General features: G+C 50.5%; 5 protein-coding genes across 5 annotated transcripts; 1 reads left to right on the top strand and 4 right to left on the bottom strand.

Annotated features, from left to right (window-relative positions):
- Nucleotides 1-218: 218 nt before the first annotated feature.
- Nucleotides 219-2026, bottom strand: A1O9_08777 (uncharacterized protein; the record flags this gene model as incomplete). Its single annotated transcript, XM_013402260.1, has 2 exons — nt 219-1901; nt 1955-2026. 2 exons carry the CDS (start codon nt 2024-2026, stop codon nt 219-221), a joined length of 1755 nt encoding a protein of 584 aa, XP_013257714.1.
- A 1425-nt stretch (nt 2027-3451) lies between these two features.
- On the bottom strand, nt 3452-5639 carry A1O9_08778 (uncharacterized protein; the record flags this gene model as incomplete). Its single annotated transcript, XM_013402261.1, has 5 exons — nt 3452-4451; nt 4503-4766; nt 4852-4997; nt 5043-5348; nt 5403-5639. 5 exons carry the CDS (start codon nt 5637-5639, stop codon nt 3452-3454), a joined length of 1953 nt encoding a protein of 650 aa, XP_013257715.1.
- Nucleotides 5640-6472: 833 nt separating this feature from the next.
- On the bottom strand, nt 6473-12223 carry A1O9_08779 (chitin synthase; the record flags this gene model as incomplete). The annotated part of the gene is made up of 3 exons (XM_013402262.1): nt 6473-6504; nt 6562-11873; nt 11931-12223. The coding sequence occupies 3 exons, from the start codon at nt 12221-12223 to the stop codon at nt 6473-6475; spliced, it is 5637 nt and encodes a 1878-aa protein (XP_013257716.1).
- A 2548-nt stretch (nt 12224-14771) lies between these two features.
- Nucleotides 14772-20083, top strand: A1O9_08780 (chitin synthase; the record flags this gene model as incomplete). The annotated part of the gene is made up of 2 exons (XM_013402263.1): nt 14772-18661; nt 18709-20083. 2 exons carry the CDS (start codon nt 14772-14774, stop codon nt 20081-20083), a joined length of 5265 nt encoding a protein of 1754 aa, XP_013257717.1.
- A 1206-nt stretch (nt 20084-21289) lies between these two features.
- A1O9_08781 (uncharacterized protein) lies at nt 21290-23476 on the bottom strand (the record flags this gene model as incomplete). Its single annotated transcript, XM_013402264.1, has 1 exon — nt 21290-23476. The coding sequence occupies one exon, from the start codon at nt 23474-23476 to the stop codon at nt 21290-21292; it is 2187 nt and encodes a 728-aa protein (XP_013257718.1).
- Nucleotides 23477-23888: the final 412 nt, after the last annotated feature.

Raw genomic sequence — 23888 nt, forward strand, 5'->3', positions numbered from 1 at the left:
ATCGGCCTCCTAGCAATTCGGCTTTGGTGCTAAGCCCTGAAAAACACGTCATGAATTGAAAGCCTTGATCATCCTTCATTCTCAATTTGAAGTCTTGTGGGGAGTGTTGTTGAGTAAATCCAGATGTGTCCATCGTTCAACGAAGATGTCAGGAACAGAGGCACTTCAGTGTATAAAACTTTATATTTCTTCTAACCTAATTGAACACGTCCATCAACCTATCCACTTGATGTAGCCACTACATCAACATTCGCATCGCCGGCCAGTTTCTTCAGGTCTGCGCCGAGCTTGACTTCCAGAATACCACATCTACCACCCTTGACAGCCTCGACTGCCTTTGGTAATTGTTCTAGCAGTTCGGCAACACTGCTGACCTGTGCCGCGAACGCCTTATCACCGGTCGCAGCCTTCGCGATGCCAGCATAATTCGGCGTGGGGTCGAAGCTGATATTGAGTGCTTTGTTGTCAACTTTGCTTCCTTCACCATCTGGATGGACCAGGAGCATAGATCGACGAGGCGCATTCCAGCCATGGTTGTTCAGGATGATGGTCAAGACGGGGATGTTGTAACGCTGTGCAATCCAGTAGACTGAACCGGGAACAGAGAAGAGGTATGTGCCATCCCCGACGATTTGGCAAACGAACTTGCCCTTGTTGGTTCCTTCAAGGTCACCAGCAGCAACATCTCTGTGCTCGAAATCCGATGCGAGCTTGATGCCCAAGGCGCCGCCACCAGACCATCCAAGACCACCTCCACCACAGTTAATCCACGACTTCGGTAATACTGGGGCAATCTGATCAGCAATATAAAGGCTCAGTGTTACCGCTTCGACCGCGAAGATCGCGTCCTCCGGTACAGCGGCTCTTATCTGACCTCCAAGAATATGTGGGTCAATTGATGCGTTCTGCGAATCCGATGGAATCTTTGCAAGTTCCTTAACCGGACCCCAGCGTGCATTATAAGAATCCTCCCGTTTCTTTGCTGCAGCTTGATGTGCCTCGCCTGAGGGTGTCCCGGGAAGGTCTGGATTTTGTGCAAGGAAGTCATTGATCTGTGAGAAGGATGTGGTTGAGTCAGCCTTGAATCGAGCAAAAGCTGGAATGTAGAAAACAGGCATTTGTTGTTTCAAGACATCTACATCAATATGAATAATTTTCGCATCGGCCCTAGGTTTGCACTGAGTAGGAATCCAAGGAACGTCGCAGTCGACAACAAGAATGAAGTCAGCCGTCGTAATGGCTGGATCAGAACCGTAGCGGAGGCCCAAAGCTGCAGGGTGGTTTGCTGGGAAACACATATCGCAACCACCTGTGTCGAGGACTCGGAGAGCCGGGATCTTATCCGCGAGAGCCACAGCAGCAGAGACAGCTTCTGAGTTGCGGCCGGTGTACCCTACTATTAGCAAAGGATCCTTGGCTGCGACTAGATTCTCCGCGACGAGTTTGACTGCTGCTTGTGGAAGGGCTGCGGGGCTGACCCTCTCCCACTGCGTCTGATCCAAATGGTATGGCTCGATATCTTCCTCCATGGCCTCTCTTGCGCCGTAGAGATAGACTGGACCTTGCGGATCACTTGTCGCAAATTGAAGCGCTCGATTGACTAACTGTTTGACATTCCTCCCACCCTTGATCTCGCCAGTATATCTGCAGTACTGTGAAACAATCTGTCTTTGATCGGGCACATCTTGAATCCAATGGATGTATTCTGTTCTTGACCCTCGATACTCCCCCTCGATCGTGTATGGAGACAGGCCGGCAAAGATGAGAACTGGTGCTCGTCCGCAGGAGGCGTTATGTACAGCGGCCCCCAGGCCCTGAGTTCCGACATCGACGTGGACTATGACGCACTGTGGCTTGTTGGTCAATCGGGCGAAGCCATCTGCCATCGAGAGGGCCACCATCTGCACTCAGCAGTCAGTGACTGCGGCTCATCGCTGCTTATATCGCTACATACCTCGTTGGGGCAGGTGATAATTCTGGGGAACTTGTCGCCCAGCTCCTTCTTGCCCTTTGCCATAGCCTCCATAATGGACGGGTGGTCGGAGCCGAGATTCACGAAGATATGGGTGATGCCGGCCTTCAATTCGGTCAGTCGTGGGATAACAAAGATTGAATTGCATGCTCACCTCCCATAATGCCTCGAAGAAAGCAAAGGACGCCGTGTAAACGCTAATGAAGCAGGTCAGCTGTAAATCCTAGACGACCAAGTGTGGACCTCCTACGGCTTCTTCTCAATCGAACCCATCTTCTCTCGAGCGCGGGGAACGCTATCAAGGCTGCTCTTGTGGTGGACCACTCTGACTCTGCTAGTATTCAGTACTTTGAGGGTGTCAAACGGTCAAAATGAAGACGCTAGCAGTGACAATGATCCATGCAGATGAAGAACAGTCCCAGAGCAACAAAAGGATGGGAAGTCAATCCGTCTTTATTTCGAAAATGACAGCCGAGGAATCATGTTGGCAATTTAGACAAACAACGAGCGGTACACTCCCGCTGGTGGTGTCCCACTCAGTTGGGGCGCGCAACAGTCCGGCATTTGCCAACATTTGGCATCCCCATGTTCGACGGATCGACATATCTTTTCACGCGAGCGAGGAAGAGGGGAAGAGGCGCGTCCACAGCATATGATGGCATTGGCAAACAAGGCAAGAGCAACCAAGCAACGCTTGGGCGCGGGTCCGTGTTGGAGATCGCACTTTCCTCAGGGCAAACTGCGAGACGGATAAATGTGGGGAAGAAACCCCGACTTCGGCACAGACGGCGAGTCGAACGACCATTGACAGTTTTCCCTCTTCACTGGCACACACATTTGAGAAGGCATGGCCGGCAAAGGTTAGGGAAGCATCCATAACCGATCACTGCTTCTCTGGTTGGCGCCATAGGCAGAACCGGCGGCTGTTATCCGAGCAAGTGGTGTATGGAGTCTTGTTGGCGGGGAGTAGCGTGCTCTACACACCGTGATGATAGAAAGCGGACCAAATATTTCCCGAAAGGAACTCCCGACTCTTCCGGCGGGTCGAGTGACGGCCAAGCAGATGCAATCGTACTCCATGCCACTCTACTATTCCAGAGGTAGCAGAGGAGCACAATTACAAATATATGACTTTTAGGAGATCTAATTGAGTAGCTGGTGGGATCCAAGGGCCACGACTCGTTTCGCGCCAGGGGTTGACGAGGTATGGTTCGCTGTCGATGCGGAACTGGAGATATGCGCTTGTATCTTGGATGCCGCGGAATCCGGAGAAACAATATCCCGTCCAATGTTGCTCATCGTCGGCGGGTTGAGGGTTCTACCATTGTGCCATCCCTGTTCTTGAGCATCTATCAAGCCTAAGTCCTCGGTTCAAGCTCCGAACAAAAAGTGATGCCATAACATGTTACCACATCTCAGGTACAACAAGAAACCGGCATGACTGGAACATCTTCCGACTGGAACAGATTGCCAGTGAGGTCAAAATCCCCCGGCGCCTCTGACTCTTTGAACAGCTCCCACGAATCCTTTTGCCCAAGCAAACTTTCCTGGATCAACCCCAATTGCACCTTCTGCTTGCTTCCCAGTTTCAGGATCCTTCCAACATCCAGCGTCTGGACCTTCCTTTCCCACCTTTCCCAACCTATGCGTGTTCTGGTTCTGTCGAATCCCTTCCATCCATTTGCTTACAACCAATTCGCTGTCGATCATGACATTCACTTCTTGACTGTGGTACCAGCTTTGGGTGTCCTGGTTCCCATTGCCTTGAATCCCGATGTGGCCGTCGACAACCATCAGCTTGATGTGACACGACCGTGACTTGAACTTATTGTGGATAGGCCGAGTTTGATCCTTTGCCACATAGACATGGATGTTGAGATGGTCGTGATGCTTCTCCTCTAGCTGCTGGTACAAGTAATTCGCTATCCCTTCGTTGTGGCCACCTTGCATAGGAAGCAATTCGCCAGCGTCATTGTATCCCAAGCAATAGTAATATGTCAATTCGACTCCCCTGCGGCAAGCAGCCAGAATCTCGGGAAGCAACGCTTCTGCATTTAGGTCGGGGGTCTGAATAAAGACGGATGTCTTGGCGTGGCGCAAAGCAGACATCCATGCTTCGTTCTGCGGTGTGTAAAGGTGATGCTTGTTTGGTGCCCCCCAAGGTTCCCGACAGACCATTGCTATCGGAAATGGTTCGTGTCTTGGAATCGGGATTAGTGGGGTCATCGTGTCGGCTGCTTCAATTTCTGGTGCAGTTCCCTTGGTATTTGGTTGAATGTTGGTGTTGAGCAAACGAGTGATGGCGTTTATCCGCGTTTCCCCTGGAATCGGATGCAACACTGCGATGGCACGTAATACTTCCGATTTGACATCCTCATCGTAGTGTGGATCTTCAGACGTGTGCTGAGGCAGATTTAGTTGCGATCCGTGAGCTGCGAGATCGCGCAGCGAAGCATCTCCTTCGGGCACGGAATCATTCCTGACAGGGGTCAGAGGGCACAGAACCATGATCATGACACTGGATACATACGCGTGGTAGACGGGAACTAGCCTCCCGGCGTCGTCAAAAAGAGTGGCATATGTCTGGGCATCAAATGTAGGTAGTGCCTGGCCAGAATTTGGGGTGTTGATACAGGGAAGAGTGGGTTTCATTAGATTGTGCCATGAGATGAGAGCGATATCATAAAATGAGTCGACGATGTCACCCTCGAATTGTGTCATCATCTCCAGATTGTCAATATCCTGAATATTGTTGCTCTGAACAATGGCAATCCTGCGATCGACCACAACGTATCTTGAGCACATCAGATCTATCAGCAGTCGAGAGCCTTCAGATCCGCTCCGCGAGGGAGCAGATGGGGAGTATGGGATGAGCTTACTTGGCATGAAACGTGCCAAAGATAGGCTGGTGGTAATTCACCACCTCAAGATCAACATTTGGAAGATCGTCTGGATGAGGGATTCGGATTTTCCCTTGAGGATCTGCGTAGTCCTGTACACTCACCGGGAGGTGGTTTTTGATAAACTGTTAATGTTAGAATGCAAGCCTGGGCCGCGGTGTTCCAATTACCTGTTTCGCGCTGCCCCGGTCATAGATAATCTTAACTACCACCCTGCGATTGGTCTGCACGGCCTTCTTCGACAGTTCTTTTAGCGCATTGGTTATCAGCCTGGTGGGCTCCGAATAAGACCAGAAATTGGTAGCGAGGAAGACTTCATGCTCAGCTCGCGCGATCACGTTGGAGATATGGCGGCAAATGTCAGGCACCGTTGCCATGATAGTGAGCGGGCAGACTCCATTGCTACCGAGGAGTGAAGGCGAGCATACTCCTACCAAGGGATTCTTTTCAAGTGTACATAAGACATCGTGATATATCTGGTCAAAGGATCAGCGCGTTTCCCATCCTAGACCATGGTGACTGGGCCATACCCTCAGAAACAAATCGCTGGGTCGAGTCTTACCCCATTTTCCACATTGAAATGCTTGCTCAAGGTCATCTGCAGCTTCCTTGCTTGTGTCAATCTTTTTGGTAGCTTTGCGGTCCTCAGTATCAACACCGAAGAGCTTTTCGCATGCCTCGTGAGGAGATAAGGCCGCGTTCCTGGCTAGCTCAGAACTGACCGATAGGTCGCCACGGCATAGTTCGTAGACAGAAATTGGAATCATTGCTCTGGAAGTATGTACACAGCTTATTAATTGCTATACTTTGATTAAATATGTTTCACGCGACGTTGTGGTGCAACTTAGGAAGATTTCCCGTTGGTGGGAGGATCAATTAACAATGCACCAGGATTCAAAAGGAAGCTAGGCGCCATGCCTTGACTTCGAGCAGTAAAAGGCCACCACTTGAAAAGAACATTTTCTCTTGAAAGAAGCGAGAGGTTGGATGTCAGGCGAAAAAGGCCACGCACGTCAGGGTCCGAATGTCCAAGTTTCTTGGTTTCCATTCGTGCTTTGCATTGGCAAAGCTCTTGTCGCTGCTGAGAACTACGTCAGTGGTCGGTGCCGAGTGGACACCCATAAGATCAATTTGCCTGGCCAGGCACAAAACAAGCCTTTTAGTATACCGGCAATTTGAGCTTGGCCAACTTGGCGCGCAGAATGTGAGAAAACGCAGAAGTCTGGATTCCTAGCAGTCGACGTGACGCGTCCTTGCGTTAGTACTTGTCCGTGCACGATGTGCCGCCATTCGATGAGCGGGGTGCACACGGAGAGAGTACGACCATACGAGTATAATCTCAAGATTCATGTCACGAGTGGTTTCGTGCAACAGGAATTACAGGACCACTTTGTCCTTATCAAACAATTGGCCTTACCCCTGAGTTTACATTCCTATTACATATATGTCCTCGGCCATGTGGCCATTTGCCGATTAGAGAGCATCCTCTTTCATGATATGCGCAACGGCCGCCACCCATTTTGCCTTCCTCCTCAGACGCCTGTGCCTCGTGCTAAATAATCGTCCCAACAAACGCTATCATCTAATTGCGAAAAAAGCTCTATAGTTGACCAGATAGGATGGCTTCGGTAGCTGTGAATAATATAGTTAGTATGTGAGAGGCATTCCAGGACTGTTTGAGAGGCTTACCACTGCCGATATATGCACGCTTGACATCAAGATTCGCGTTAAACCTCCGCTCGAGCTCTTGCTTGATTCCTTTCTTAGTCACTGTCATTAGGTCTGCCGTCTTCAAGATTTCGCGGATCTCGTTCAAGATCATGTCATCAGTTGGCAGGCCGGTCAGATCGGACATCTCCATATCGGCGATGGACCGCCCACTTGCCATCATGCCACCACCTAGCATATCCGATGGTGCCAATGACATTCTGGATTGATTGTAGGCCCCTGCATAAACTGGAGGATGCATGTCAAGCTGCGAGGCAGACCTAGACGTGGGCATGAGATGCTGAGTGTCATATCCACCACCGTAGATAGAGCCAGCAGGATGGTACGATTTTGTGCCATAGCTGTAGCCGGAAATCTCGGAGCGTGCATCATCGCGCTGTGTCTGAGCATCCCACAACTCTGCTTGATATTCTTCCCACTTCTTCTTTGGAATGGAGTCTGGGTCGAATTTGCCCTCATCAGAGATAAGGATCTGTTTACCCTTCTCGCCAGTAACCAAACGCGTATTACCCCAGCTGAAGTCGTCCATGTGCCAGAATGAATACAGTGGCAGCCCAAACGAAAATATGGGCATTGCGAGGATGTACACAATCATCCACCCAATCATTTCCCATTTTCGCCGGAGGATGAAAATAAAAGCTTGCAATCCATAAACCACACCAAGAAGGACAAATGCCATGAGCGGGACAACAGTCGATCGAGTAGATACAAGGACAATCAAATAAACAATATATGCAACAGTCACAGGTGCTATGATGGTGGACAGAAGATCAATGAACACCACAAAACGCATACTGAAACAGCAAAAACCGCAGAGCTGCTGTAATGGTATGAGTTCGATCAAGTTGTGAACCGTACTGTTGATCCAGCGACGCCTTTGAGACATGAACACTGTCCAACTGTCGGGAGCAATTGTCCAAGCATGCGCATGGAAGAGATACTTGGTCTTGTACTTGGAGTGGTATTTGAGCAGCAAAGTCGTCAAGAATCTGTCTTCACCTAGGTGAAGCAGGTTCTTCATGTGCAGTGTGTCGACCCGGATCTCGGAATAGTCCTCAATGATCTCCTTACTGACAAAAAGAGGTTTGCCCGTTTCCGCAGCTCGGATACGATACATGGTAAAACAGCCTGGCAGACAGGTCACGGAGCCAAACAGTGACTCAAAAGCCTTGGTGAGATTATGAGAGATATAGTATTCGTAGACCTGCATCATGGTAATGAAGGAGGCTTTGGCGTTGGTGAGCGACGTCTCTCCGCACAACCCTATCAATCGCGTGTCGCGGAGGAATGCTGCGACCATTCGAGTGGCGGAGTCAGGTGCAACGACTGTATCGGCATCGATCTGTAGCATAAATTCATAGAAGGTAGGATTGACGCCGATGATATTCCGAATTTGGTGGTGCATCTCAAGCTCGAGTGGGCTCATCGGAAGATTGTAATGAACCCGGTTTAGGAAACGCATGACGATCATTTGTGAATCACGTTTGCCTCTGTTTCCAGGCTTTGAGACTTCTGAAGGTTTGCCAATCTTCACAACAACCATGAATGGTACAATATGGCCTTGGACCTCGTAGAGACCAGCATATACCTTGCCCATATTGTGCTGTTTCATACCCTCGCCAAGGGACTCAAAGCTCAAAGGCTCAGGATCCACTGTCTCAGAGACACCCAATATGTCGAGGACAATCCTTGGAGTAGGCCGATCGTTTCCTTGACCTATGATCATACCATCGCAGACGACAATCAGGAGTTTGCGTTTATCATCATAGCGCATGCGGGCCGCAGAGTCGATGGCACGCCTCAGTGAGTCCTCGTCTTCGGTATATGCGGGAACTTGGCAAATGACAAACTTGTCCAGGTTCTCCGGCACATTTCTGCCCCCAAACTGAAGAGCTGCCAGGAATTTGAATGCAATAACAGAGCACATAAGAATTGAGATGACCAGGAGGATGTACTGCGCGAACAGACACTGTGGTGAGTTACGTGTGTCAGTCACTCCCACGAAGAATAGGTTGTCAAGACATATCTGCATCCGACTTCTTAGGCCCTCGTCAATTTGAAGCGCATTCCAATATTTAGTGACGTCTTGTCCAGCCCGTTGTGTGAACAGAGAGACCACGAGGTCGTCCATGAAATTCGTGTCGACGCCGGCGGGTACCTCTTCACCCTCGGGGGCTCTGGTACTGCGACCGCCCTGATTGTACGTAGTGAAATCGTAAACCTTGTCGTTCAGTATTGCAATGGCGCGAGACTTGCCCGCCAGAGTCTTGACATACTGAGGGGTGTAGCCGATATTTCCCTTTTTGTAGTTTGCCTTAAGCATTATCATTTGCTCAAAGAACCAGTCAGGTCTGGAATCCCGGTTAAAGGATCTGAAGTCATGATAACGTCTATTGGCGTCGGTGGAGGAGATCACACTCGCAGACCCTGTGATATTCGTCGTGGTGTAGTCAAGCTGAACAGTTGGGTCAACTCCGTTGCCTTTGCCCTGACATAGAGCTGAGACTTGGACAGGGAAAAGGCCTGTGGCATCCACCCCGGCATACTTCTTGAGTGAGCTTTGAGGAATAATGTTCGGGTAATGGCTAGGCAAAAATGCGCCCAAGTCAAATACCACTCCTCTGATGGCGATGAACGAATCGTGATTACCTTTGCCATCATGTGAGGACAACTCAGCTGCGGAGTAGACATATTGCCTTGGACAAATCAGGGTCGGGAAGAAGATGATGAAGAAGACCGCGCTTGCACAACTGAGCCAGATAAGAAGATTGATCGCAAGCTTTTCTCTCCAGGCAGTCCGCACATCTTTACGCTTCATTCTCCCTATCAATTTGATGCCGAAGTCCGGGATGTACCATGTAAGCAGATAAACAAGTGCTAGCCACCGTTTGCGGCTTGACGACAGCGCCACAACATCGACCTCTTCCATTTTTTTCTTGTTCGCCTTTTCAGCGAGTTCTTCTTTGGTTTCAAGGTTTCTGAACATGTCACCAGAGTGAAACGCTGAGGCGCCTGCGTCGGATTTGGCGTCGAGGTCACGGCTTCCAAAATAGCCCCCTCCCTTAGTTTCATCCCCATAGAAGGACCCGGGAGTGCCATCAGCAGAGGAGAGTAACTGTGCTTTCGGGTCTAAGAAGGGATTTGGGCCAGGTGTGTCGGGCCGGGAAAGTGAGCCTTGTTCTCCGCCAAAATATGCTGCAGATTGTGAGGCTGAGAGGGAGATGCTTGCCCAACAACGTTCACTCATGAAGACTCCAGTACTACCAATTCTGGCTTCATTGGGTGGCCATCGCCTGCCATCCAACACCAGCTGGGCTTTCTCCGCCTCGCTGCCAACCACACCGACATCGGTCTCTGCGAGACCAAGGAACTCGCCGAAAGGCAAGAAGATGTTGAAATCGGCTGTGCGGAGCCGCTGACTGATCTCTGCAATTCCGAGCACTTGCAGTTGCTGTCGAACGCATTTGCTGTCAAACTGGTTCGCAATCCGCCTATCATTTGGTTTGAGACAGAAGACGAAATAGTTGTTGACATTCGGGGCAGTCAGCGACTTTGTGATGTTGTCCAGTGCTGACAGAAATTGGGCGGCGGCGCCTTGAGTGAGACCGGTCGCGGTCGCCTTCATTCGCCTTGATCTTCCTTCCTCGACCCGCAGACCTGATTCTTCGGTCTCTTCTACAGCAGGCGTTTTATCTGCTCTTCTGCTAGCCATTCTTCGCAATTGGTCATGCTTCTTCCTCGATACACTGGGCATGCGTAGCGGTTTGGAACTGACCTGGGCTTGAACGATGGCGGTCTTCTCTGAAGGATGGCTGATGGTGTTCAGAGCCTCCTGTCCAAACAGAGATCCCACAAAGTCGCTCCTTGTAGATTTCATAAGATTCATCAGATCGCCTGAGACCACATCGCCATTTTCTTCAACCAAGCTATTGACCGGGTAATCCACTTCACCGGCATAATGTCGAACTGTGAAAGAAGCCGACAGGTTCGGAGTGACGAAATTACTGCCGGGCATAGTTGTAGTTGCGTTCGCAACCGTGATAGCTTTATTCTTGTTCTCAAACCGTTTCCGTAGACTTTCGAGGAACTGGATATCTGAGCGGCCCCGGCGGGTCTGGTCGTCCAGAATCGCAAGCAAGCCGTTTCCATGCTTGAGAAGGCCACGGACCGTATCCGTGTTATCGAAATAGGTAGTTGCTGGAACACTGACCTCTTCGCTCTCGAGAGCTTCAGTGGTCCTTTCGAAGAAACTGTGCAGACAGGTATTGTAGAGAGACTCGTTTGCAGCATTGCTCAACAGTTGGTCGAGGGTCGAACCGGTAGAAGTGTGGTCAGCGAAGCCAGGAAAATCGACGATGGAGATAGTGTTGGCTACAGCGTCTTCCGAAGCGCAGATCCTTTGATTGATGCTCTCGATAATGTAGGCGACAAGGAGGGAGTATAATGTCGTAGCCAGTTCGTCGGCATTTCCACGGGCTCCTTTAGGATCTAGCATGACCGTGACGCGCTCTCTGTGCAACGTCTTCGTTTTATATCGTAGGCTCTCCTCCAGCTCCTGTGCGCCCAGTCCCAGGAATGCGGCAACGGTGGCCAAGGTCTCTGTGTTCTTGACTACAGTCACAGTCTCACCACCCTCATGTGAGTAACCGCCACTTTCCTCTGCAGCAGTCAGAGTGGTCTGGCCGGTACCGAATTCCAGCTGGCCTATGTGCAAAATGGCTGCAAGCACTTGACAAATTTCAGCAATTTCAGATCTGGGGAACTCAAGCTTCCGCAGTGCCGTTTTGAAGTGCTGGAAGCCTTCCGTGTCATTTATTCCAACCTTCATTTGGGTCGGGTGGCCTAGATATCTCCATCTTTTCTGGGCGACAGAGGCGGAGCGGGAAAGGCCTGTGCCAGAGGTGGTGATGTTGGTCTCACCAGTCAGACCCAGATGTGTTTTCTCGGCTTGGCTTGTACCGGCAAGGAGATAATAGAGGACGTGGAAGCTCCTTTCCCCGGTAGGCACATGAGATATACGGCTCCTCTCTAGACGGTGGTCCAGCAATTTGCCACCGATGAGAGTAGGAATGGACGAGGAGGCGTCATACTGGAGCTCATAGAACAGCCCGGCTTTCGATGCGGTTTGGGTGGTTGTGGTTTTGGTTGTGGTCAGGGTATCGAAAACAAACGCTGCGAGAGATAATCTGGAGGAAAGTGGCGTGGAGGAAAAGGAGAGAACTGAAGTAAGCAAATGTGACCGGACTGTGGTCTTGCCAGAGCCAGATTCACCGCTGGGGAACGGTCAGTAAAGGTCGATCGAGATGGAGAAGAGAAGGGGTGAGGCCTACAAGAAAACCACGGCTTGATCCTCTGCTCTACTTCCTAGCCTGATCCAGGCCCTACGAGCGAGGTCTTCGGCTTCGCCCATGGCGCTCCCTTCTTTTTCCCCATTTGGCCCTCTTGTCGAGGATGTATAGGTGTTGAGGCATATCAGACCTTGTGAAGAAAGTTTTGCGGTTGGCAGAGACACATGGAACCGGCTCGCGAGGTGTGCTGTCAAATGGGTATCCGACTGTAGATGAGGTGGCAGAGCAGGTAGCGAGGCTTGCAGGTGCGCAGGAACATTTCCTCGAGCTGCCATGCTGAACGAGAGTAGTGGTCAGACGCGTCTATTGATGGATTCGAGGATGTATTATAGCGGCCGAGTTTGCCGTGCGAAGAGTTGCCGGTCAATTCATCGAATGTTGAGCGAAATGAAGGCCGAGCTTGTCAAAGGCAATTTCAAAGGGAGCGAAGTTCGTAGAGGCGTATAGTCGACGACAAGTCCGTAAAAAGGGGGGGCTTGAAAACGATGAAACGACGCAAAAGCAACAATTATATCAAAGCGAGAGTATATAACAAAAGTCGTCAGATCGTGCAAGGATGCAATAGTAGATGTCGATGAGGTGTACGGAGTATACTTGGTCGAACGTGGCCAGCGAGAGACTTGAAGTGAAGGGTGTTTTCTGCTCAAAGGGAACACGCAAGGGATTTGGGTGGGGAGGTCCTCGATGCGGTCAACTTTTGTTATGACAGGTAATAGCAAAGCCAGAGTTTGTTGACAACTTGACAAGGGCTCCAGGCGGCTCTTTCTTCCTGTGCTCCGTAAATCAGGCGAGTCTCCATCTGCTGCGCCACGCGAGTTGCTTACAGGCCTTTGGGTTGCTTGCTCACTGCTTAGTGGGTATTGAGCACAGACGAATATCGGTAGTCCAGCTCGAGCATTGCTCGATGCCATACGAATGATCGGTTACAACCACTTGATATAGAACATGGCTGCCCTATGTTTTCAGAATGCTGACTCTACAACCCTGTATCAGGGCTGCGGACCCCTTCTATACGAATATTACAGGTATCTTGGCTAGGTACCTTGAGGTACTGATTACTCCGTAAGGAGTATTGTCTTTCTGTTTTAACAACAACGAAGCCTCCTGGCCGAATGAGCAGTGGCAATGCGAGCTAGTCGCTAACAAGCGAGGCATTGATGGCGTGGTCCGCTTGCTTGCTGTTGGCTGTGGGCCCTGGAATTCCCTTGGGGAGAGTGCAAGGCGTGCAGACAAGAAAGATGAAAGGGTTGTGGGGGAGATACAGCCAAGACAGCGACTGGTACCTGAGGGAGCCACAGACAGGGAGTGGGAAAACCAGGCGAGGGTAATCAGATGCTGTACAAATACTGTACTGTATGTTGCGTACCCATAACCAGTACATCCTTGCTAGTGACGTGTTGTAATATCGACAATACTGGGTAAATTGCACACTCTGCTCCTTTTCTCTCGCCCACAACAGTCAAGTTTTCAACTACCCACATTACGTACTTTGTGCGTAAAATTGACGCAGGCCGGACAAGTTATGTGTCTTGGAATGTTGTGTGATGTCTGCGTCGAATCGGAGCTGGCTGACAGCTGGACAGGTTACAGGCCCATCGAGGTCGGTGGCCGATGAGACATGCAGCATCCAGCAGCATCCAGCAGGTTGGTTGTGATCAATCACGCGAGACCACGTGACTCGATGTCTCAAGGGTGGCACCCGGGGGGAGGCTTGAGTGAAACTAGCTGCACCAAGCACATCCACTCTCCTCCCTCTTCGCCGCTCGTGCTTCGAGAACACTTTGATGGATCATCAAATGTCGCTTCATGCAGAACCCCAAATGGTCTCATCAACTACCTTGCTTTAATTGATTTCACCCTATTCTATTTCAGATCCGCCTCCTACACGTGCGTCATCTTTCCAGGCGTGAAGGTCGTGGTCATGGGAAATTCCAATCGCGTCCCCTCCGACTTTCTAGGCCAGTGCCCTCGCACGGAGTACACAACATCCGTCCAGCTCACGGTCCGCACTGGTGTGATCGACCCCCCATACTAGACCAGATCTGGCTTTGTTGTGCATCCCCGTTGCCCTGGGACGTGCTTGACGCGACAATAAATCATTGGCGTCCAAGGAGGTTTTGCTGTCTTTTAAACTCACGGCGGCCCCTGCAGAAAGCCGGGTGACCATGCCTAAAGAAGCTTGGCGGGTCTGCAATTCCGGGCCTCGAGTCCCCTAAAGGTCCCCTGGAAGGCCCTAAACGGGGATCACACTTGGTGGCCACGACAGGGTGGCGTTGTAAGTCCAATGCTATTCTTGAACCTTGCCCACCACTCAAAAGGAAGCCCGCCGGGTGCTTCGCCAGAGACCCCTGTCACTGGTCACGCCTGGTAATGGCAGTGTCAATTACACTGTATTCAAGGGCAACCATTCTACGGAGTACTCGAGTCGGACTCTTGCCTCAACCTGTCGAATGCACCCTCTCCTTCACAAAAGCATTCTTTGCCTTTTCTCAATAACCAACTACACACCACTGTCGCTCTACCGTTCATCTTTGTAGCGTTGATTTTACGACCTTGTTCTTTTTAATCTTGCCTTCGTTAAACGTCTCTCACTTCTGCCTACACTCTCCTGTACGAATTACCACGAGAAAAGAAACCGCCCCTGATCCCAACACTCTAACCTCATTACCAAGTCCTCACGGTTATATGTATCTATGGTAGAGAGGTCCTCCAGCTGGTGATAAAAGAAGGGGAGAGCGTTAATAATACTGTCTCGGTCTTTGGCCTTGTCAAGAATATTCTGGGCAGGACGTCTCCTTCACAAGGGCGCCTTCTCGCCTCAACATGGCCAACCGATACTCGACCTTTTCCAATAATTCCTCTCAAGTTGGCGGTGCACGTTCAGCTGCTCAACAGCCAGCGCAGGTGTCGACCACGACTCTCCTCAATGCACTTCATGCCGTATATGCCTCTGGCCAGACCTACCAGCTAGACGCCAGTACAAGTCTTGCTGTCAATACCTGGGTCACGGCAAGCAACCCCGATGCTCAAGGACGTATCGGAGGCACGGTCGACTCCCAGATTGCTTTCAAGGCTTGGGAACATGCGCGGCGGAGAGCAGAAGATGCATGTATTATTCTTGGATCCCTTCACCCCTCGACTCCACCACTCTTCAACGCATTTCTGCAGGTTGTGCCTTTGCCTACACCTCAGATTGCGTATACTGCCCTAACCGCTCTACGACCCTTCCTCTCATGCGTTACACCTACAAATCCCACCACCCTTAGACATTCAGCCCTCTCTGCTAGATATACCGTCACTTTGGCCGGAACTGTTACCGGATTCACTTTAGCACTTTCCGGCTCGGGCATCGATGTTGATCGTGGTCTTCTGAGGGTTCCCTCAGAGCGTGGCAATCGAGCCTTTGACGTCTTCTACTACCTCTTGACTGCTGCCTCCACACCTACAGAGCGGGAGTTTCTTGGCTTGCAACATCCTTCAAAATACACTCTCCTTAATAAGTCGGGGACTTACGACCCTCCTTCATACCTCCCAAGCGCAGATGATGCTGCTGCCGCCGAAGACTTTCGAAACGCACTAAAAGCAATCGGCATCAAGGGCTCTGATTTTCGAGGGCTTCTTTCCTCTCTTGCTGGCTTGTTGAAACTCGGCGAGACCACAGGTTTCCTGGTAGATTCTGATGTTCTCGAAGATATATGTGAAGATGTTGGCGGGCTTATTGGGCTTGAACCCGAGGTGCTCAGCAATAAATGCAGTACGGATGACCGCGAAGTCCTCATCGCAGGGATGTATGAGGCCCTCGTGGACTGGGTTCTCTCCAAAGCAAATCTGGCCATTTCTGCTGAACTTCGCTCTGGTGCACTCACTCCCGACTCGGGCAGTGAGAATGCTGATGAAGTGAGTCTGAGCGTCGTGGAAATTCCCAGTGAGGCACTGGCAAAGGCTGTCGCGCTCCGGAATGTTTTCAATGACACAGTCGGCATCAATTTCGAGATGAAGGAGGATGGGGTTGAAGTCCAAACTGCTGGACACTCCGTAATCAAGGAGATGCAGTCGGCAGTATCTGAAGTCGAGGCAGATTTAGGTATCCCCGGTGGTCCTCTCAGTCGTGAAAGAGACCACGACCGCGACAGAAGAGAAGGCATTCTTGAGAAGATCGGCACTGGTGCTGATGAGGGTGGTTTTCTCCAAACTCTACTCTACCCAGTAGATGGAGAAGGCTTGAACTTTGGTCGAAAGGGCCGCTTCGACCTGGGGGCAACGTTAGCGAGCAGCAGGGTTTGGTATCAGCTTTCCCTTCACCCTACCGACGAGGCCTTGAGTTCGCTCGCCTCTCTCTCTTCTGCGACCTCCGCATGGTCTGCAGGCACAGTCTCTCGCCAACTCCGTGCTTGGAGACTTCCTGAGTGGGCCAATTACCGCAACAGGCAACTCGACTTCACAGCCGACTTCGATGTCGATGAGTTCGTGACAAGATACTCCAGACTGGGCTGTCGAGATGGCAAGGATGGCATCGAGACCTTCCTTCTAGAGCGCGGCTGGACCAATGGCGAAGTCATTATTGGCCGAGAGCGCATATGGATGCGTGAGAGTGCCTGGTGGGAAGCCGAATCCATGTTGGACATGAAACCGATAGAGGGCGATCCCGCGTACGGGCAACCGACCAATCCATTCCTGTCGGGCTATTCTGCAAATACGCCCCACAACGGCAGCGGCTTCTTTCCACCGCTGGGCGACAACATGAGCGTGCAGGACAGCCGGGAGAACCTCATGGGCATGCCGGCTGGTGATCGAGCCAAGTCTCTTGCGCCTACACAAGCACGTACAGTGCAGACAATAGGTGGTGATTATGGCCTGGGCCCTAAAGGAGATGATCTCAAAGATCAATATTGGGACACTGACCTTGGACGTTATGCGGGCGAACTGGACCCCGAGTTTGGCGATCCCAAAAACATTGAATCCAAGAAGACAACAGTAGGCCGACAGGCATGGGTCTCGTTAGTCTGGGCCTTGACATTCTGGATGCCTTCAATATTCCTAAGATTTATTGGTCGCATGAAGCGTCCTGACGTTCGAATGGCATGGCGAGAGAAGATCGTCCTCTGCTTACTCATTTTCCTTATCAATGCCACCATTGTTTTCTGGATCGTTGGCTTTGGCCGACTCCTCTGCCCTAATCTCGACAAGGCCTTTAATGCAAAAGAAGTCGGCTACCACACCGGCACCAATGATTACTTTGTCAGTATCCATGGAAAGGTTTATGATATGACTAAATTCTATCGCGTGGACCATTCAGACACTAACATCAAAACCAACGCCGAGAACATGTTACCTTTAGCTGGACTCAATCTTGATGCTTATTTTCCTCCTCCACTGAGCCGGGCATGTCCAGGGCTTAATGTGGACGAGAGTGTCTATCTTCAGCACAACAACACCGACGCCATTCAATATCCCAATGCTGTCCACACATCCGGCCCCCGCTACCAACCTGTACAAAGCTCTGAGCTGTATAAATGGGATTGGTATTCACAAAGGTTCCTCCCCAAGATCAAGGAATATTACAAGGGTGATCTGGTAGTCACCAGAAGCAGTGTTAAGAGCCAAGCCAACAATGATCAACGGGTGTGGGTCATCATCGACCAAAGCATTTATGATCTTACCGACTACTTTTACACCTTGGATATCCAGAACGGCTTCGGCACTTACAAGTTTTTCCCGAGTGAGGTTTCCGATCTCATTCAACAAAGCGCAGGTGAAGACATTACAGATAAATGGGGTACCAATGCTGCTTATGCCAACAGTTTGAATTGCATGAACCAAGCATTTTATGTCGGCAAAGTTGATTTTCGGCAGTCGGCCAAGTGTACAGTGAACAACTGGATCCTCCTCGCTTTTACTATCATGCTGTGCACAGTCATTTTGGTCAAGTTTTTAGCTGCCTTGCAACTAGGATCGAAACGGCGACCGTCCCCACAAGACAAGTTTGTCATTTGTCAAGTTCCTGCTTACACTGAGGGTGAAGACCATCTCAGGAAATCGTTAGATTCTCTGACAGCGCTTCAGTACGATAACAAGAGGAAGCTGATATGTGTCATCTGTGATGGTATGATTGTTGGTGGTGGCAATGACAGGCCTACTCCGAAGATTGTTCTTGACATTCTGGGAGTAGATCCCAAGATTGACCCACCCGCCCTTCCTTTCAGGTCAGTTGGCAACGGCAACGAACAATTAAATTACGGCAAGGTATATTCTGGTTTATACGAGTATGAAGGCAATGTTGTTCCGTACATGGTTGTTGTCAAGGTTGGCAAGGAGTCAGAGCAGTCTAAGTCGAAACCAGGCAATCGTGGCAAACGAGACTCCCAGATTTTGCTCATGCAATTCCTGAACAGAGTCCACCATCGATCTCCCATGTCGCCCCTGGAATTAGAGATGTTTCATCAAATAAACAACATCATTGGTGTGGATCCAGAGCTTTATGAGTACCTTCTCATGGTTGATGCCGATACCATGGTCAAAGAGGACTCACTAAATCGTCTGGTCGCTGCTTGTGCCAATGACGCAAAAATTGCTGGCATTTGCGGTGAGACAAGCTTGGAAAACGAGGAAAGGAGTTGGTGGACAATGATCCAAGTCTACGAGTACTACATCTCGCATCATCTCGCCAAAGCATTCGAATCACTGTTCGGCAGTGTTACTTGTCTGCCAGGATGGTATGTTCTGCTACCTTTTTGCTCGTGGTCCGACTAACGTGTTATAGTTTCTGCATGTACCGGCTTCGAACAGCCGATAAAGGACGACCGTTGATCATCTCTGATAAGGTTATCACAGAGTACGCCGACTGTGACGTTGATACGCTTCACAAGAAGAATCTATTGTCTCTCGGTGAAGATCGATACCTTACCACTCTGATGACCAAACACTTCCCATCCATGTCCTTCAAGTTCGTACCGGACGCTTATGCCTTGACTGCTGCACCAGAGACATGGTCTGTGCTTTTGTCACAACGACGGCGATGGATCAACTCGACAATCCACAATCTCGCGGAACTTATGTTCTTGAAGGACTTGTGTGGTTTCTGCTGCTTCTCCATGAGATTTGTCGTCTTCATTGATCTCTTTGGTACCCTCATCCTTCCAGCAACATGTGCCTATTTCGGATACCTCATCTATATAGTCGCTTCTGGCACCGGTCAATTCCCATTGTTCTCCCTGATTATTCTTGCAGCTGTATATGGTCTCCAAGCAATCATCTTCATCATCAAAAGACAGTGGCAACATGTGGGATGGATGATCATCTACATTATTGCTTACCCTGTCTACAGCTTCATTCTACCAATCTATTCCTTCTGGAATCAGGATAACTTTACTTGGGGAAATACCAGGATTGTTATTGGTGAAAAAGGAGACAAGAAAGTTGTCGCAATTCAAGATGAAGGATTTGATCCACGATCGATACCACTTCAGCGCTGGGACGACTACGCAGCAACTAACAATCTTCCAGGCAGACGAGGAAACCCTGGCAGTTACCATGAGAAAGGTTTTGAAACGGCTTATCGCGATGATCCAGCGATGATGGAGATGGACGACATGCACTCGAATTATTCTTCCGTCAAACCCGCCAGTACCATCTTGGCAGGCTTTCCCCAGCAACAGCATCCGTACATGGCGCCTCCTCGTTCTCCCGCACCATTTGGCATGCCCAATCGAGCCAGCACAATGACCGGCCTAACTCAGTTCCACGACCAACCACAGAGTGTTCACGGTCGTCAAATGAGCATGATGAGTTTAGGTAGTCAGGCTCGTCTTAAGTCTCCGTCTCCCAATCCTTATCAAGATCGGAGCCCATATCAAAGTGGCATGCAGCATTCTGTCAGCCGACCCAGTCTTCTGGGCATTGGGAACTCACGGCCAGTGTCCACGGTGATGGATTTCCGCACGGTCCCCTCGACTAGACCGACTGACTTGGACATTGTCGAAGCTATCCGTACAGTCCTTGCTGAGGTGGATCTGGATAAGGTAACCAAAAAGCAGGTCAGAGCACTGGTAGAACAACGGCTCCAGTGTGAAGTACCTGCTGGTGAACGCAGAACTTTCCTGGACAAGGCTATTGATGGCGAATTGGCCAACATGTAGGATAATATATTGGGTTCTTGAGATTTGGAAGAACTTTTGGTGGTTTTATCAGGAAAAATTGGTCAAAAGATGTCGACCTTCAGCACAAGATCGGACACGGATTCGGCTTGGGGGACGGGTAGAGAAAGAAGAATTGGAAACCCGGGGCCCAGATCAAGAAGAGGCAGCAGCAATTGCGTTTATTAATGTTATTATGGATGAGGACATGATTTCTGTTGGTCTCTACGCATAGCTATACCAGCCTTGCTTGAGCAGGCTGATGGTGGCAATACCATTTACATCTTCTACTTCCTCCATCGACCTACATTCTCGTGAGATCTTGGTATCTGTACACTAGAACCGCGGTCTTCAAGGGCTGAAAAGATGACGTGCAAACCCGCCTGCGATGGGAAATCAACAGACTACTCCGGGCCCCTCTCTCCCGAAAACAGCCCAACAGGCCCGGATACAACGCACACCAATATGCATTTTGAAGCCCAGCGCGTCCACCTTCCGTGGAAACACGTGTCTGTTTTCCCGGACCGGAGCTTCGTCTTGCATATCGCCACTTTCAGGCTTATGCGTGCCTTCCACGCCCTTGAGTTCCTCGACGAGAAGCCGTCTGCTTGAGCCATTCCTTGAGCTGCTGGACCGTGGGAAGAAACCGTTGGTATGTATACATGTACAAGTCTGGGCGATGGCCGGAGCGGGAAGAACGACTTTCCGTGAGCTAGGCCCGGATAGAAATGTGGGGACTCTGTTTGAACTTCAGTTCAACTTCTCTCACATGCAGTGCGTCCTCTTTTCACCTCTTTTCATCTCATCTCATCTCATCTCATCTCATCTCACAGCTAGGGCCATCGACGTGCCTTTCGGCAATGTTGTGAGCTGTTGCGCCATGCAAAAGCCTGTACCTGAAGTCTGGGTCCTATGAGACCTGGGGTTTACTCGAACTTTTTTTGGGAGGCTGTTGCTAATGGGTTTCCTATGGGCAAATTTTGAAGTACCGAGGTCCTCATTCATCAGGCAGGATATTGAGGTCCAATTCGAGGACCTTTGCTCCACTTCTTTATGGAGACGCGACGATACTCAGACAAAGCTTGCAGTTAGTCGCTGCCACTCCCTTTGCCATATCCGGCCGTCCCTCGAAACACCGCCACAGGGTTTCATTGTTCGATCCCCTTGATCAATTCATAATCATCGCCGAAATTTCCGTGCGGCAACTACTTATTCAATCGCCTGGTCGTCGCCAGCAGCTTGTTCGGTCTGAGCTGGTTGCTCCTCTTGTTCCTCTTCTCCAGCTGGATCCATTTCTGCGTCCCAATCTGCTTCTTGGTCTTCCTCACCATAGATGTCTGCGCCTTCGTCCTCAGCCTCCATGTCGTTCTCAGCCGGGAACAGCTTCTTCAACTCCTCCTGCTTTTCCTCGATTCTGTTGTCCATCCAGGTGAGCAGGTTCTTCATGACCACTATGCGCAAGCGGTAAATGTAGGCTTCATTGCTTTCGCCTACCATTTGAGCATAGCCCCTATCCTGTTTCAATGCCCTCATCATGCAGTCAGCCTGGTCATCATCTTTCCAGAGTGCATCTGCCTTGGGCAGGTTGTTCCTAATGCGGAGATGCCGAGCATGTCGCGTAGTATATGCGTCCATAACATTCTCAAGGTGCGTAACCTGGAACTCGGGATCGGCTCTGGCAAAGACTTCATCTGTCACTGACATGGTACGCCTCACCGTCTCTAGAAATACAGCTTTCTTGTGGCCCAGCTTGTAACGATAGTCCTCCAGAGTGAGCGAATCTGGTGCGACATACAGGTATCGTTTACGTGGTTGTATGTCTCTGGTCTCTCTCAGTGGAGTCAATGGTGAGCTTGGGTCGACTCTGGGCTCTGTCGATGGTGGTGGAGTTGTCCTTTCAGGATTGGGCTTCAGCTTCTTTCCGCTCCCTTGAGGCTCGACACCATCTGACGATTTGTTTCTCTTTGTCCCCCGCGCCTTGGGGACGCGTTTGACTCCAGTTTGTTCAAAGGCCATCCTAGCAGTTTCCCGGGAATAGACGTGCTGCACATAATTCCAAGGTCTGGGGGCGTACTTAGAATGGCGAGCAACTACGGGAAGGTTGTGCCAGAGTTGGTGAGGCTCAACGCCCTCGGCCATGAGCAGACGAATTCCCTGGCCCCAGGCATGGTTCGGCCAGTGTCGCATGAAACTCATCAAGCCCAACCGAGCCGGTAGGATTGCTGCCGGAACCGGATGATCATAGCTATACGCGTCTTCTGGCTTTCCATCAGGCCCCTTTTTTCCACCACCTGGCCTTCTTCCACGACCAAGTTTCATGGCATACTTGAGTCGAGGCTCCTCGTCATCACCATATTTTGCAAAGTGATTGAGACCGGAATGCCATCCTGTTCGCATCTTGACAACTTCTGCGGAGACCGGATGGTTGGCAGGAAATCTCTCATACGCGTTTGAGCGTGGAGCGGTAAGTTTCACATTGTTCCGCACGTCCTCTGCGGTCGGTGTTGCACATGAACGAGCAGGCCTAGAAGGAGTTTGACGAGATGGAACAGTAAGGTCTGGTATATTCTGCGAGCTTCGGCGTGTTGCGCCGAGTGGAGCCTCTGTGGTGTTTGCGGTATTGGCTCGCAAAGGTGTACTTGTTCGCGTGCCAGATCCTGGTGGCGATGGTCTGCGTGCACCCAATCGAGCTGGTCGATTCAACATATCCATAATCTGCTGCGCTTGGTTGGGCTCTCCTACGCCAGATTGAGGCAAGATAAGAGACTCTGTTGCGGTCCCAAGTGTTTGATTGTTGAAATTCATGTTTCCAGATGGAGGCCGCATAGCTCCTAGTGTGTTCGAATACGGTTGTTGGCCAAAACTGTAGTTGCCAGTTGGAGCCACTATGGATGACTGCACTGTCGGATACTGGGTGTAGCCCGAACCAATACCAACAGGCACGAGCTGTCTTTGGCCCCACTGGTGAAACATTTGTTGATCGGAGGAGAGCATGTTTGACCCATAAGAATTGGGGGCATCAAAAGGAGACTCATCTCTGCCCAAATGGCCACCAGAAAAGGCTTGGTTAGACACACCTCCCAACTGTTGCTGGTAAGTGTAATTCGAAAGGGGGTATGTATTGCTTTGTGCTTGCTCTCCAAAAGTATGCCCTTGCGATGGTATCCCGGCTTGCCGCTGTCCGCCTCTGACGGGCGAGCCATCATTGCTGACATGGACTCGAGAAGGATAGGCTGGATAGGTGGGATGATCCTGAGGACGACCCATGTAAATATTATTTATATTGGGTTGAAAGGCTGTGTTGGCCCCCAGATCATCGGTGGTAGCAGGAGCTCCGAAGTCGTCCCATTCAGAAATTGGCCCAAAGGGTCCTTCTTCAGGTGGATTGTTGTCCATGATCCTGCTCTTTCTTCAAGAGTCAGTGATCACGACAAGGGATGCTCTATTACAAGTCTCAAAGACTTTCGATGAAGGTTCGAGAGGTGGTGTTGAGCCTTTTAAAAGCTCGCAGGTCAGATCGGTAACTTTGGAGGGATATATACAGAAGATTCTGTGAGAGCGACCGACAGGCAGCACCTCAGGAGGCACAGACCGTGTGATCTAGTTCAAAAGCTCAATCTTCTGTCGATGGTGTTTGGTAGATATGGAAAGATGTTGTCAGGATGAAACAACGCAAAGGTCTTTGTTCAGACAACAATGGCCCTCGGTTTGTTATTGAGGGAAGACACGAAACCGTGAAGGCGAGTTACTGAAGCAGCAAATTCACGACCAGGAGCTGCCTCGAAGAGCTACCTCGTGCTTCTCTGTT

This window comes from Exophiala aquamarina (assembly GCF_000709125.1).
Source record: "Exophiala aquamarina CBS 119918 chromosome Unknown aczIA-supercont1.8, whole genome shotgun sequence".
Taxonomy (NCBI): Eukaryota; Fungi; Ascomycota; class Eurotiomycetes; order Chaetothyriales; family Herpotrichiellaceae; genus Exophiala; species Exophiala aquamarina.